The sequence below is a fragment of the Chenopodium quinoa genome, unplaced genomic scaffold (assembly GCF_001683475.1).
Source record: "Chenopodium quinoa cultivar QQ74 unplaced genomic scaffold, ASM168347v1, whole genome shotgun sequence".
Taxonomy (NCBI): Eukaryota; Viridiplantae; Streptophyta; class Magnoliopsida; order Caryophyllales; family Amaranthaceae; genus Chenopodium; species Chenopodium quinoa.
Genome location: NW_018742815.1, coordinates 3,534,597 through 3,550,945, shown reverse-complemented (window position 1 = coordinate 3,550,945; position 16,349 = coordinate 3,534,597). Strand labels below are relative to the sequence as shown.

General features: G+C 28.2%; 1 protein-coding gene across 1 annotated transcript; it reads right to left on the bottom strand.

Annotated features, from left to right (window-relative positions):
- Window positions 1–3,751: 3,751 nt before the first annotated feature.
- On the bottom strand, window positions 3,752–7,110 carry LOC110725782 (petal death protein-like). The gene is made up of 6 exons (XM_021905250.1): window positions 6,799–7,110; window positions 5,430–5,503; window positions 5,252–5,334; window positions 5,129–5,153; window positions 4,860–5,026; window positions 3,752–4,318 (listed from the first exon to the last, which is right to left on the bottom strand). Exons 1-6 carry the CDS (start codon window positions 6,999–7,001, stop codon window positions 3,956–3,958), a joined length of 915 nt encoding a protein of 304 aa, XP_021760942.1. The 5' UTR covers window positions 7,002–7,110; the 3' UTR covers window positions 3,752–3,955.
- Between the last annotated feature and the right edge of the window lie 9,239 nt (window positions 7,111–16,349).

Genomic DNA, 16,349 nt, shown 5'->3' with positions numbered 1-16,349 from the left:
GTTGACAATAACTTAATTATGAAAGCAAGGCAACTTATCAACAAAACTTGTAGCAAATTCATAATGAGGTCTTAATTACTTGGTCGAAATTATGGCCACATTTGCAAGGGAATTGTGTACGTTACTGTAACAATATTGATAACAAGTTAACAACAAAGTAACAAAGGAATTATTACGTGAGTTATATGTGACCATTCCTTTTGTTGTCTTAGATAATGTGACTAGATGTTTGGTTTTAAACACACACCAACCGTTTTTTTTTTTTTTTTTAAAATTGTGTATAAAAAGGCAAAATAATTTTTTGAAAGTTTGTACATACCATATCCAATACTTACAAATAATTAATTGATTGACATATCATTGTTTTTTTTTTTGAATAGCTGACATATCATTGTTTAAATACAAAGAAAGCAAGTTTAGTCCAGAGTGTTGGGAAGGAATTCGTATTGTTACTTTGAGATCATAAGTTAGAGCTCTACTAACGGCACATGTTTGGGAGTTGGAAGTTGGGGGGTTTCCTTATCTTCTCCTTTTTTTCAAGTAGAAACCTTGTCTGCATAGTTGGGTAATGGTCCTGGTTTAGTAGGGTCCTTTTACTTAACCTGACCATGAGTTGATGTCCACCTATAAATAGGCCACCAGTTGTTGATTTGAATATTGACATGTGGGATTTCAGTTTTTGAACAACATACATACACATCCAGTATTAAAACTTACAGTACAATTATGCAAATCATTGTCTTGAATTTAATTATCACCAATGAAAACAAAATTTGGTGACCACTTGAAATTAAATTGATTGAAGCCTTTGAAGGTACCTAGCCATCCGTCCTATAATTATATAAACAATACAATATTGTGTGATTCAAATTTCAGGTTTAAATTAGCTTAAAGTATAGTTCATAACATATAAACATCATACAAATAACACAATAATCATCATATAATAAAGTCAACAAAACATAGGAATTGTCTTTTTATCTATATTGAAAGAACATTAGTATTGATCGTAAAAAAAATTAAAAAATAAAATAAAATTGATAACATAGAAAATTTGATTTTTGAAGTGGAGCTGATTTAGTTAATTGTATCCTTAGAACTGTACTTTTTATCACCATTTGTATGTATGAAATTGAACTTCTAATGGACCTTGGGATACCTTTGTTAAGATTAGGCAAAGAGAGATTTGAGGTATTTAGGAGTAACAACCTAAACCTTATTTAGTAAATTATCAAATTGTTTGTTTAAGGGGTAAATTAAAGATGTATGAGCCCTAAAAGCATTTAGGGCATGATAACAACCTAATCTTATTTAGGTTTATTTTCAAATTGTTTGTTTAAGGGGGTAAAGATAAATGTAGCCCTAAAAGCATTTAGCACATGATATGATTTTAATAGATATAACTTTAAAATAAATAATAAATTTACACGTTGATTAGTGTAATTATTATTGTTTACTGACTTTATAATTAAAATTATGTTTTCTTATACGCAACCCCCTTTTTTTTTTTTTTTAAATCATGAAATATGTTCATTACATTTGTTTTTTTTGGTAATTAATAAGATATATGCCACTATTTAGAAGATCATTTATTGACAACTCTATCAACAACTATCTTCAATTATAAATTGACAAGGCTATATATGTAGTTGAGAAACCCAAAACAATTAATATTGGATTAGCAAAACTCTAATATAAGGAGATCAAACACTCAAATAGCATATGAGCATATCATATTCATAACTTAGCATGTTAGTGTGACATTAACTAGTAATAAATAAAAACAAGTATATATTAATGTCATATATGTATCATCCAATAATGTTGTAAACATTACATTATTATTGTATATTTTCAAAAGCAACCACATATTAAATTTAATTTTGCACTGATGTTGGATGGTCTAGTTGTATTGTTCCATTCTCATTAAATAAGTCAAGATCAAAGAGATGGTGAACCATGTGGATGATAAGTGCTTGAATGATGACTAACATGTTAATATGACGAAAGGGTATTTTCGTCCACAATAACAAATCCAACATTGTAGGGTCTCGAATCTTAGATGTAGTACATAAAAGATGTACTATATGTGGCTTGAATCTTGCTATCTCATATCAAATTCTATGAATAATGCATCTAATTTGGTATATGTACATGTTTGAGGTTGTCTGTATAAGTGTGAGGTCAAAGAGTGACCAATTTATTTGTGCGGTTGCATAGCTATACAATTATGTGTCACTTACGGAATATAATATGTTTTTTAGTGTAGCAATAATTAGGTGAGCGATAATGTAGATGGTGTTTGATTTTAGTTACTGAGTATGTATCACAAGTTACAGGAAGAAATTTTAGAGAAATAAGGAGTAATAAGTAAATTACAGTTGACATCATCCTATCAACCATTGAGCTCATTTTGTACAAACAACCAAAGTTAGAACGTAATTGTAGTACTTTATATGAGTATTCAACTATGAATTTAACTTTGAGTCATTAGTGCTTAAATGTTTTTGACAATTACTAGTTTGTTGTAAGAGAATAAAGCAAGAGAGAATTGAATGAAAAAAGTGAGCAAAATGTGATAATTAAAATAATAAAATTGGACTAATCAATAACAAGTGATTGAGGTTTTTGTTCTCTTCTTATTCTTGCCAAATGAGATTAGAAAATTTTGGACAAGACTAGAAGAATTAAAATCAAACCAAACAAAATTTAAATGTGTAAATACCAATTCAAACTAAACAATATATTCAAACCAAACTAACAAAAGCTCATATCAAACTAGATTAGGCCAAAATGTAATAAATAAATAAATAAAATAAAATAAAATAAAAAATGGCGTGGACTAGTAAACTTTATATAAAGTGAATAGAACATAGCCTATGTGTGGTTTGTGATAGTGAAGAATAAGAGATGATGATTAATAAAGCAATATAAAAAACTGAAATAAAATAATTAAAAATAACATGTACTAGTAATAGATATATAAATAACAAAGCAAACATATTTATTAAAATTAAATATGATCAAGTCAATACTTTAATTGAAAAATAAAACAGTACGATTGTTTAGTGAATTTGGTACTAGTTGGTTTTAATTGGTTAGTAATACTAGTTGATATGTGTATAAAAATTATGAATAAAGTAATTAAGAAAAAGGAGTGAAAAGGGGAAAATATTGTGGGTAAATGTAGAAAAGAACGAAGTTTACAAAAAATAAAATAAGATAAAATTATTACAAACTTTAAGAAACAGACCAAAGTAAAATGTGTTAAAATCATTTCAATACAAGTGTAATATGTATCAATGAAACAAAGTAGAGTAAAAGTTTTGCGTTAGTAATAACAAAACTCCACAATTTTATTTAATTAAAAAATTATCATCGGATTTAAGTGTTCGATCTCTTGATGTCTTTGATAGGTTGTCAATTAATTAATTCACTTCATAATTCCATTAATTTTCTTCACATTTAGAAGTCATTGACCCTAATCATTTTAGGTGCACACGGCACAATGGCGTGTATCACGAAAGTTGATAATTTATTAGTGATAATTTTAATTTTTTTTTTTTTATAATCAATATCATTATTGTAGGACCCTCATCAAGTCAAGTCTAGTTAAAAAAAAAAAAAAAAAAAAGGTTATGCCCCCACCATAAATTTCAACAAGATAATAAAAATAAAGACATCTAGAAGGAAATAAGCAATAATGAATTATTTTATTCATTTCTCAAAAGTAAATTAAATAAACATGAAATTTATATAAATAAACTTAATAGTGCTAAATAAACAAAAGATTACATCTTATGTGAATCTTGACCTCACATAAATAATCAAACTAACAAGCATTACTCATGCATTATTTCAAACAATACTAAACAAGTGACAATATCAAGAATTCAAATCTCAAATTCATGATTTCTAATGCCATAATTTGGCATGCATGCTAAATAGGATGGTTTTAGGACTCCAAAGATTTTGGGGTGAAGTTCTTGAACTTTTGTTCCATCTCATACCAAGATTCCAAGCCAATCATGTCATTAAACTCGGAGAATGTAACCATTTTGTCCAAATCATCCCTAGTGGTACCCTTGTCCTTAAGAACCCTAAGGATTTCAACCAAAGCTTTGGTTGTAGCATAGATGGTTGATAGTGAATGAGCAATCAAGTGGAATCCCATTTCCTTGAACTCAGCGGGTGTGTGCAATGGGGTCTTTCCTCCTTCGATCATGTTTGCGATTCTCAAACCCTTGACATCCCTGACAACCTCTTTCAATTCTTCGATGTTTGCAGGTGCCTCAACAAATGTAGCATCAGCTCCGGCCTATATACCAAATTGGATAATTCTATCAAAATATAATTATAAATAAATGATTATCTATATTATTTACAACCGTTAATTTAAGGATTGGACCATCCAAAATCTAAAAGAATCAAATAGGGTTCCATCACTTTAATTGCCAATTGTTCTTAGTAGTAATTGTCATTAGTCTTTCAATGTTGAAAGATATGTGATCTGTATGAAAATGAAATTCTCATATATGACAAGTTATAGGCTAGAAACAGTAGTCATGTGCTGGACGATCCAAGTGGTTTGACTTGGGAAAATAATGGACACATATAAATATTACTCATTTTCTTTTTGATATATATTTTTATAATTATACTCCACCACACGTTACTAAATTGATCTTGATTTAAATCCAATCCAAACATGTTAGGATTATAAATCTTAAAACTATATTCAAATCCTCGTAACTTATCGGGTCCACCAGTTTGGCTTGAAATACATCTATGTTTTTATAATTCAAATATAATAATTTTAACTTATGGTAACTAAAAAGTTATATCGTCGACTAACTTACCTCTCTGTAAAGGTTAGCCCTTCTAATGGCTTCTTGTAGACCATGGGGAGCCCTAGCATCGGACCTTGCTACCAAGAAAAAATCAGAATCACCAATGGCTTCTCTTGCAGCTGCAATTTTAAGGGCATGTTCCTCTGCTGGTACAACACTCTTACCACGCATGTGACCTAATTAAGAAATTAAACAAAAAAAAGAAGTAATTAACCACATTATAGATTTAATTTATACATTTGCAAAATAGTGGTAAAGTCAACTGCCAAAATACTTACCACACTTCTTGGGCCATACTTGATCCTATAGAAAAAAATAAAAATAAATAAAAATTCACATGATTAGTAAATGCAAAGCTATTATTTAGTGTAAAAAAAAAGGTTAAGTTCAATAATTGGTACCTCTAGGAAGACACCCTTGGCACCAGCGGCAATCAATTGTTTGATAAACCTTTGGACATTGAGGGGGCCACCACCTCCGGTGTCTGACGTAAGCCAAAATACATTGTCCCTTTTATTAGTAACGTGCTTTTTAAAAATCACGAAAATATTTAAGAAATTAGTGGATTAATTTAGTTACCTCCGTCAACAACGACACATAAGCTTGGAGCAGCAGCGGTAATTCTAGCTACAGTGTCCACAACTTCAGTAGTTCTGTATCAAATAATAATTAACATTATTAGTCTCCGGAGTATATTCTAAGGTGTTACTAAAAAGAAAAATTCTTCCATTGGCAGTTATTACAAGATAATAGAATTAATATTCAAAGCTTGACATAAGTGAAAAGATAGTACACCTAATACTAAAGTTATTTTATTTTGTACACTTAAAAACCAATTAGCCACCTTTGTTTCACTAAACCCCAAATTAGGAACTGTTTTGAATTGAATAATCTTAATCATCTTCATGGAAGTGTGAAATCGGTTATTTAAGAGCATAATTCATCTATCTAAATTAGAAAAATTCAATATACTTTTAAAAATGTTTGTATTGATAGAACACAAATAAAAAAGTTTTACATTAAACTTTTAGCATGTCACATACTTTTATCAAAAAATTTAGACAGCGCTATTATCATAATTATTTTTTTCTTTTTAAAATATATACTCCGTATCTATTTTTTTGGCGGGGCATAAACTTCAAACTTCAATTTTCGCAATTGACCAAAAAAAAAGCAAAAATAAATACCTTTTATTCGCTTTTACATCCTAAATATATAGTTCATTGAAGGGGACTTAACATACCACCCACTACATAAACTAAGCATAAATTTTCGAAATATTTACATAAAATTTTCTATCATAAACTTTTTCATTAGATATATCTATTTATACTTTCCAATAGAATGTCCATTTCTTAAAACACGGGTGCAATAGTAATAGTACAATATTTTTGGTTTCAAAAATAATATATTTTTGGGTTTCAAATCCTATCAAAATTATTTTTAAGTCAAAATGTACCAAATCATTTCCCCCTGCCGAGGCCAATACCTTAAAAAGGTTGCGAAACATGTAGTAGCTGCCTAAATGTCACCTTTAATAGGACATAATAAATTGGTTTCCATCATGTTGACTATACAACTATAGGAGCACATGCTTTTAGATTCATAATTACAAAGACTAATAATTAAGCATCTTGCATTTAAAATCATAAATTTCACGTAAAATAATTCAATTTAGATCAGATCAGATTATACCTTATCATTTTATATTAGATTCTTTTACGTATTATATTTGACCACTTGATCCATTTTTATGAATTGTATTAGATCATGCATATGTCACTCTATATATCAATGTACTATCACTTAACAACATAAAGTTTGACATTTCTAAATACCAATGCAATAGCTATCAGTTTCATGATTTTTAACGATGAATATAATCATTTAATAAAATTTAGAGAATTTATTAACAATGTACTAGAATAAAGAGAAGTAAGAAATATACGTGAGCAAGCCAAAGTCAGGCAAGCCAAGAAGGGCAGCGGAAACACCAAAACCAGAGACAAAGCAAGCTTTGAAGCCGGTCTTGGCACAAATGGCGGCGGAGAAGGGATCTTGGAGACCCGGCATCAACACGGATCCTTCCTCGGCGATCAACCGGTGCACGGTTGTCCTTCCTACGGGAGCAGAACCCTCAAGAGAACCCATTTTCTAGTAAGAAGAAAAAGAGCTAAGAAAAATATGATAGAATGAAGGAAGGAAGGAGGAGATGATCACTAGAAAGAAGTTGTGTTTTGTGTTTATTGTTTGGTGTGTTTGCTACCCTATTTATAGTAGTAGAGTACCAAGATATGGTACGTAGTCATAACATTTTAAAATAAAAGTTGCACCAAAAGATATTAATTTTTAAATAAAGGGGGTCCGAAATTTCGTTTATTTTAACTTTTTAACATTTTTTTATTTTTATAGAAAGGAAATTTCGTGATTTGTTGTTTTGGTTAATTTGCTTAGAGGAAAAAATGTAATTGGAGGGAGGAAAATAGTATTTGTGGGTCCACTAGACCCCCTAAAGTGAGTGTTTACTTGGCAATGTTATCATTATATGCGTATTAATTTGAAAATTATTAGGGTTGTAGGGACATGTGTTTTAAAATTATATGTATGAATGTTATGATTATAATTTGTGGAATATAATGTTGAAAGCTTAAAAGATTAGCTCCTTTTCTTTTTCTTTTTTTTAAAAAAGATTAGCTCCTTTTTAAATAAAATATTTACTTTGTATTAATTTATTTTTGTAAGCGCAAGATGTACTCATCATGGTGGGATAAATTAAAGTTAGTAAATAACTAATAAATACTCCGTGTAATTAATTAGAGTTGGCTCAAGTGGTAAGTAACTTGATGTCGCTTAAGGGAGGTCTTGAGTTCAAGCTAGGAGTGGAAATTTGGGTTAGCAGGTCGGGTTCGAGTCAAATTTCGGTATCCATGTCTTGCAAGGATACATGTCCAAACGTTTAGCTCAGCTATTTTGTAAAAAAAAAAATCATAATTTTGAACTAAAAGTTATAAGAGGACCATGAAGTGTCCAAATATTATACTTGTTCGAGGGCCGAGGAGACGAGGATCATATCAGACATGGGCATTTGAGGTAAAATAAAAAGTCCATGTAACGTAGACATAAAATGGGTTTTAAAGGATAAATTGCAAGTAGTTAAATAAAAAAACAAACCGTTGTTAACTAGTAGTTGGATTACAAGCAAGATCCAATCTTAGATTTAACCACATTTGAATGTTGCTACAACCCACAAGTAAAATAATTTTGTTGGTCATATGTACTTGTTTATCAATAAAATAATAAAGGTGTTAAGGTTTGTTAGCAAATACATTATCTAAATTGTTTTTTTCCAATAAAAAAAGTGTAATTTTTTAGATCTCATAATATAGTACATGTGACTATTGTTTTTACTAATAATAATGGAGTATTGAATCATTTTACGTGTATAGTAAAGAGCTACAAGTTAAGAAAGAAACAAATTACAACGTATTACATAATAATCACTCAATAAACCTTGTATGTACTTATATATGCCATTATAACAAGCCTTATATAATAACTTCATTAGGTTAAATACTCAACTTTTAACACATTCAAATACGGAGTAGTTAGTTTTTTGTTTTCATCAAATGGTAAAACGCTATTTGCTCAACTCTTTTTTAGTACAAATAAATTAAGATAAAGATTTATGCACGACGATTAATGTATAGTAATGTATACCCTGTGCATGGTACATAACAACTGATTGTACAGTGACAATTGTTGATTAACAAGTAAAAGGTTCTCTTAGAGAAATTATGGACGTATCTAAGCCAGGTAATTAATTGGTAAAGACTTAGGATACCCTCTTGGAATTTCACAATCTTGAAGAAAGATTCCTCGTAGGAACTATTTTAGAGATACAGCTATTCAAGTTGAAAGGCATTATATTCCTCCCCCACCATATGTTGTTCATGGCCCATTTTTGTGTAATCAAATTTGGGAGAGTGACTAGGTGTGGCCAAAATGAATAATTCAAGTAGATTCTAAGGCCTACATTAATTATTTCTTAATTCTTCTTATTACAAAATCAATAAATTTTACATTTTTTAAAAAATTATTTAAAAAAGGTATTAAACCAGCATGTTGTATACTTCTATACATATCTTAAATGTGCATTTCATATCAATTATTTTGTATATGACTCGTAACCAACAAATATGCACTAAAGGTTCATGAGTTTTGTTCACCTTATTTTCAGGTGTCATAATAAGTTTATATAAATTCAGTTAGGTTTTTATAAGTTTAGTTTAAAAAAATAAGTTCAAATAAGGGTTACCCCAAGTACAAATTACAACTAAATTAAGTTTTGATAAGGTTAAAGTTCAGATAAGTTTATATAAATGAAAATCATGTTAATAAAACACTCTCAACACATCTATGTGGCATCAGGGAGAAGCTTTATTTCTACCTTTTTTGATGAAAGGGACACGTTCGTTCATTGCACAAACCTAACGCATTTACGCATGTACCTAGGCGAGTGAAGACGTTTTTAATCTGATCCAAGCATATATAGCATACTTTATGAAATGTTCTTAAAATCATAATTCTCCGTGTGATGGCTATTAGAATTATAATTGGGGAGTTCTCTTGGGTTTATTAGCTTAGGGTTTTCTTATGTCATAAAAGAACTGAGAGATCAATTAGATCACACTCTTAAGCCATTAAGTAATTAGGACTCCTTACTTTTATATTCCTCGATTTTATATTATCTTTTCCATTATAGTGAAGAGAAGATCACGAATCCCCTTCCTAATTGTTTGAACCACCTAAATCCTTGTGTTATATTTTGCTCAACATATAAGCTAAATAATAGGGTCAGATAAAAGAAGATGAATAGGGTAAATCTACAAGTGTTTCAACTAAAAGGGAATTGAGGAAGTAATTTAATTTCCGTTCATATTATGTCAAACACTTAATCCGTTATAGATTTTCCATAATTAAAAATTGTTGTGTTATTTCTACCTTCTTCTCTCATCATTATTAATTTGTAACAAAATAAATGATACAGAGCATTTACTAACTTGAAATTTAAAAGTGTTGCAATTAAAAATCATTGTATCGAAAATTATTGTTAATATAACAAGGAATCATGTCTACTCGGAATTTTAATTGTAAACCACATATATATACTTCCCTCGCTGTTTTTAATTGCATTCATACTATTCATATGCTTTACTTTGATTGACGTTAATGCTTTATAGTAAGCAGTATTATTTCCTAAAAATTAAAAAGAAGATAAGCAAAAATGTATGAAAATTCTATGGTAGTCATCCTCAAAATGATCAACTATCATCTAATTACTTATTACTCCGTAGCTGATTTATTATTATTATTTTTTATGTCAAATTAATTTTTACGGAGTAATTTTTTTCATTTTTTTTAACATTTTCATAATTAATCTATGAATTTTAAATTTCAATAATAATACGGAGTAAAACAGAATTTTGTAAATTAATTAGGAATATTGTAAGAAAATAATAAGTCATTCCAAAATTTTATAAATGAATTTAAAAGTAAGATAAATAATTTATAATTAATTTTGACATTAAAAAAATAATCAAATCAAAATTAAAAAAAATAAAAATTATTATGGTAATCTTTTTAAAGATGACAACCATAGAATCATCCAAAATTATTATTCTGAAATATTAATAATTTTATTATTAAGCAGATCAGAGCAGAGCAGTTCTAAAGGAAATAGCCTTACTCTATCAAATACATTTGAATTTGTCAAATGAAAACTGATGTAAGCAAATTAAAATCAAAGGTCTTAAGACTTTAGTAAAAACAAGCTAGCTAAATGGCGGCATCCTTTGGTTAATTCTCAAGTTCAAATAAGTGTCTTTTAGAAGTGTAACATCGGGAGTTTGATAATTATTGTACGTTTGTACATATTTTAAGCCTTCAATTCATATCTTAAATGATTATAGTCCACGTCCTATTATCATTTCTGTGCTTATCCTTTATCTAATCTCACACCACATAAAATCACATTTCATGGATAATTCTCCATTATTATATTTGTAAGATTGAGTATCATTGTGATGTGTTAAGTCTTATTACAATGAGATTTTCACAATGATTATGTTTTTGTCGTAACATATATTTCAAAATTGAAGTAAATACAATCAGATTGTAATAACCAGTAACCATGCGTTATAATTATAGAACCTTATCATAAGAAAATCATTGATTGTAAACACAATTCTTAGCTAGTACTGTACTCCATTAGAATTATCATGATCATTAGTGATTTAATTTTCACTCTCTTTAATTTGGAGATCAAAACTGAAATTTTGAGCATGAATAGTGTTATAGTGATGTATATACAAGAACTAACAAAATAACATACTTGTGTAAGATCTTATTAAATTAAACTTATACTAGAGTTACAAATCTATCCTAGATGCATAAAGCTTAAAAGTGTGTATTATAAAAAAAAATACATTCATATAAAAAAAGGGACTAATTTTTTTATTCGAAGGCGGTAAAAGCTTTTGTTCGTGACTATGATAGATAATGAATATTAAAATATGGATGAATTAGGACATGTTATGATGATTTATTGAACTGAACTGATTGGAAACTGAACTGAATTGAACTGAGCCGAGCTGAGCTGAATAGAGCTAAAATGAATTGTTTATGAGAGAACAAAATTAGGAGCTGGACTGAACTGGACTGTTTTTTTTTTTTAAAGGAATTGAACTGAAATTAAGCTGAAGAGAACAAACTCTTAGTCACAACATTATATATAGAAAACAATAGGTTAATTTTTTTTTTTAATAAAAACTGTTGATATATACGGGTTTTTTTTTTATACTGACAATAAATAATGATAAATCTTATTATGTCTTTATCAATATTGTAGATCGAAATATTAAGAGGGCCTTACAAGAATAGGTGCCGTATATGGTATAGATGTCCCATGTCTTTTGTTTTGTCTCTAAACTTTTGTACTGATAAGTTTAATTATATGGTTGATAACTGCTACTAGCTATAATAATTGAATAAGATAAGCGATTCAAATGTCACTAAAGTTAGAGTCATAATTTCAAACAACTATTTATTATTATATTAAATAATTATTTATTTTATTTGGCTAATATTAAGCCGCCCATGTGATAATTTCAGGTGGGAAGCTAAGTTTTTATGTAGATTAATTACATATATAATTACAAAATTAATACAATTAGTTTGGTCGTATTCAAATATTGAGGCCTATTAATTTTTGTGTACATGGCTAATTTCTGTCACATTTCAGTAGTAATTTGTTACGTTGCGTATTGTAATGAAGAATCAAATCTGACTCTTAACATCTTAAATTTTAATTAGGGTAGAGTTGGGTTGGTGGTGATGTATATGTAATCTAAATTTAATTTAGTTGAAAGGGGTGTTAGGATAATTTAAGCTTGAATAAATGTTCATTTTGAAAGGTAGGAATCCTGCGATAATATGAACTGATTTAAAGAGTTAGAACAAAAAAAAAAAAAAAAATCAATTTTTCAATTCAATACGGAGTAAAACATTAGATGAGATTTATAAAAGAAATTTGAAGCTAACAAGTATAGAAAATTGAAAAAAGTGTAGAGCAATTCTTTCATCAAAGTTATAATTTTCTGAGTTTGTAGATCATGCAATGTGATTATCTTTGCCAATGTCATCGAATATACTGTCTTTCATATGAGACTAGATGAAGCCCGTGCGATGCACGGTTTGTTTGAATTTTTTTAAATAATTTTTTTATATGTGTATTTATGTGCTAAAAATTGTTAAATATTTGGATAAATTCCTGATGTCAAAAGATAATATTTTATATTTAATTAATTTAAACTGGATAATCTCATATGCAATTTTGCTTACATGTTAGTTAAATTATTTAATTCTAAAAGAAATTAATAATCTCGTATTTAATTGGGTACCACTAAAATTTATCATCCTACGTGGCGCGCTGAAAAAATTAAATCCTACGTGGCTTTCTAAAAGCTCGAGAAAAAACTCCCCTTTATATACATCATTATTATTATATTATTATTATATATATTGTTTGACAATTGGTTGTAACAGTGAGAATAATTTTATTTTGAATCTAATTCCATCAAAAATCTAAAATATATATGTTTGTATATATTCTTACATAATTTTGTGTCAACCCACTTAATAATTTCATAGCCATCCAACAATTAAGGGGAGACCAACTAAAAAAAAAAAAAGAATAGTGATGTAAGTGACCTAAAAAACAGATTAAACAAAACCCTTTTTTTTTTTTGTGTGTGTGTTTAGAGATCAGCCACAAAGGAAGAGGTAAGAATCGATCCCATATCTCCTAAAATTAGAAGGTAAGTTCTTACCACTTGAGCTATCCCTCACTCTCATTAAACAAAAAAATTAAGGCACTCATATTTTATAGAAATGTTAATGATAAATTTAAAATGTCAAAGTAAGTTAAGGGTCTGTTCTCATTGACTAAACTTAGTTGAACTGAACTTATCAGAGTTGAACTGAACTAAACTGAACTGAAATGAATGAAATGAATATTTTATAAGAGAAGGAAATTAAGAGCTAAACTGAACTAAAGTTAACTTAATAGAGCTGAGCTGAACTGAAAATAAATGTATGAGAACATGCCCTTAAGTAGAATTGGATGTGATATTTTCAACCAAAATGATCAATTTAGTTTCATTTAGGAATGTACTAGAATTTTACAAAATCTAAAAAATTCTAGAAGTAAAAATAAATAAATAAGGAAAATTTGCAAATTGCAGCCATTTAAAGTTTGTATTTTGCAAATTGCAGCCATTTAAATTTTTTTTTGCAAATTGCAGCCCAAAAGTTCGTATAAATTGTAAATTGCAGCCCGATTTAATTTTTTCATCGGTTTACATGTTGAAAAATCTTCAGTTAAGGTTTTAGGGGTCATTTTAGTTCTTAGGAGCCCGAATTGAGCTTGAAATTAGCAAAAAATAACGTAAATGTCTCATATTTATAGTTTCCCACAAATCGATACACTTTTATTACGCAAAACGAGATACTTGCGTTATTTTTTTGCTAATTCTGAGCTCAATTCGGTACCCTAAGGACTAAAATAGCCCCTAAAACCTTAATTAAAGATTTTTCAACTTGTAAACTGATGAAAAAGTTGAATCGGGCTGCAATTTACAATTTATATGAACTTTTGGCTGCAATTTGCAAAATACGAAGTTTAAATGGCTGCAATTTGCAAATTTTCCAATAAATAAATAAAAAATTAAAATTTTACCTTTTTTAAAAAAAAACTTTAATTCAAATTGATGTATGTTTTATTTCTACATGATGCTATATCAACGAACTAATTTCACGGTAATCCATCAGTGGGGAACAAACTAATAAACAATTGAATATTGACTTTACCATATTGAGGCGAACAAGTTTAAGAGAACTGCAACAATCATCAATAATCATCAATAATCAATAATCAATAATCATCAATAATCAATAACATATACTAAAAGACACACCAGCAATGACACGTGTCATCTCTTGGTGTGTCTTTTAGTTTTGATTTTTTTTTTTTGGTTAAAATTTATTTAATGTAAATTTTTAATAAGGTAAATATAAATTGGCTAAAACGTAAATTGCCTTAATTGTACTAAATTAATATAGCAAGAGTTTATTTTATAATAATATGACATATATATAGGAAATTTAAGAACCATGCATTATTGCACGGGACCTAACCTAGTAATATTGTATAGAGAAGTACGGAGTATTAAATTTAAATTTTAAAAGCCAAAATTAACTTATTTAAGTAGAATTGGATGTGTCTATATATTTTCGACCTAAATGATCTATTTAGTCTTATTTAGAAATGTATTCCCATAAAAAAAATAGGAATGTATTAGAATTTTACAAATCTTATTTTTGAAAGAAAAATATTACTTGAAAAAACCTAAAAATTAAAAAATTACTAATTATTGGTTGAAATCATGAAATTCATTTGAGAAGAAATTAAATTACAAAATATGTCATCAAGCTAAGTTAGAGTCTAATTTACTGCATATAGCAAGAGGAGAAGTAGCCCCTTAGCCTTTTAAATATTTATCAACGTGGAACAATCACACGTGTTGTTTTGAGAGGTTATGCTACAACAACATGATTCGATTATTATAAGGTCGAATAGGCTTAATTGCTAAATCAATTCTATACCAAACGTGTATTATATAATAAAGTAGAGGTTTAAATGTCTAACTAGTGTGTGACCCGAACTTTTCTATGAGTGATACTTTAAATAATTTCATTCTAATATCAAACGTTTTTAAAAACTTGTTAATTTTTTTTTGATGTGAGTGAATTAGAATATAATAACAGAAATAAATTATTTTGGATTTATTTTAAAAAAAATTATCCTACATTTTAATGCGTGTATGTATTTACATACAAATGTGGATTAGTAGAGTATGATTTATTTCTTGCTAATTAAGATGGTAATACATGTTATTTTCATTCAATGAGTATTGGAATGAATCAAGGAAGTTCAATCAATCAAGTTATGTGTAGATTTCACAGTGACATTAAATTCATGCTAAAATTCAAGCAAGCTAAGCTACCTTGTTTCGAAAAAATAAATTCAAGCAAGCTATCTTTAATTCATGTAAAAAAGTTTAAATAGTTAATAAGATTTATTATTCTCAAATTTTTAATGATCAATGTAATTATATTTAGTGTTTCATTAACATATATACTTAGATCATGTTAATCGGACAGTGCACATGCTTCCCGAGTCATTAATGACATTTTTGTAATATTTCAACTTTACAAAGTAGTTTCCAGTTTCATTTCCAAAAAGTAAATGAAAAACTAATAAAAAGTAAATGAAATCAGTCATAAAATAAATGAAATTCCCATAAAAGTTAAAAAAAACTGAAGAAAAATTTAAAAGCTGTAAAATCACGAAAATAGCATTAATGAGCAAGGGCGGGTGAAACATTATTTAGTCATCAGATTAAGTGTGATCAACGGCTAAGATGGGCTCTTAACTCTCATACATTTCAATATAACATGACAGAAAAGTAGGTGTCTACTAGTAGGTCGTCTATAGTATTTTTTGAAATTGTTGGGAGTATATATATACCCTTACTTAGTCCATTGTCCATATATTCTTGAGTCATGAGAATCAATAATCCTTAAATAGGTTATCTATTTGACTCATACTTCCATATGTGGTTCAATGATTCCATTAAAGTGTTGAAAATGATCAATAATATTTATAGATTATATCCAAATAATGATAAAGTGTTATATATTTAATTTTTCAATGATTATTTTGATGAGCTTAGCTTAAAGTTCCTAATTGTTATTTGGTTAGTTGACTATACTAATTTATAAAGAATTTTTGATTTGTCTTTTTGGTGGATTGAAACACAATTATTATATAGAAAGAAATGCAACATGTACAATGATGTAGATAAACAAATTCATCATACC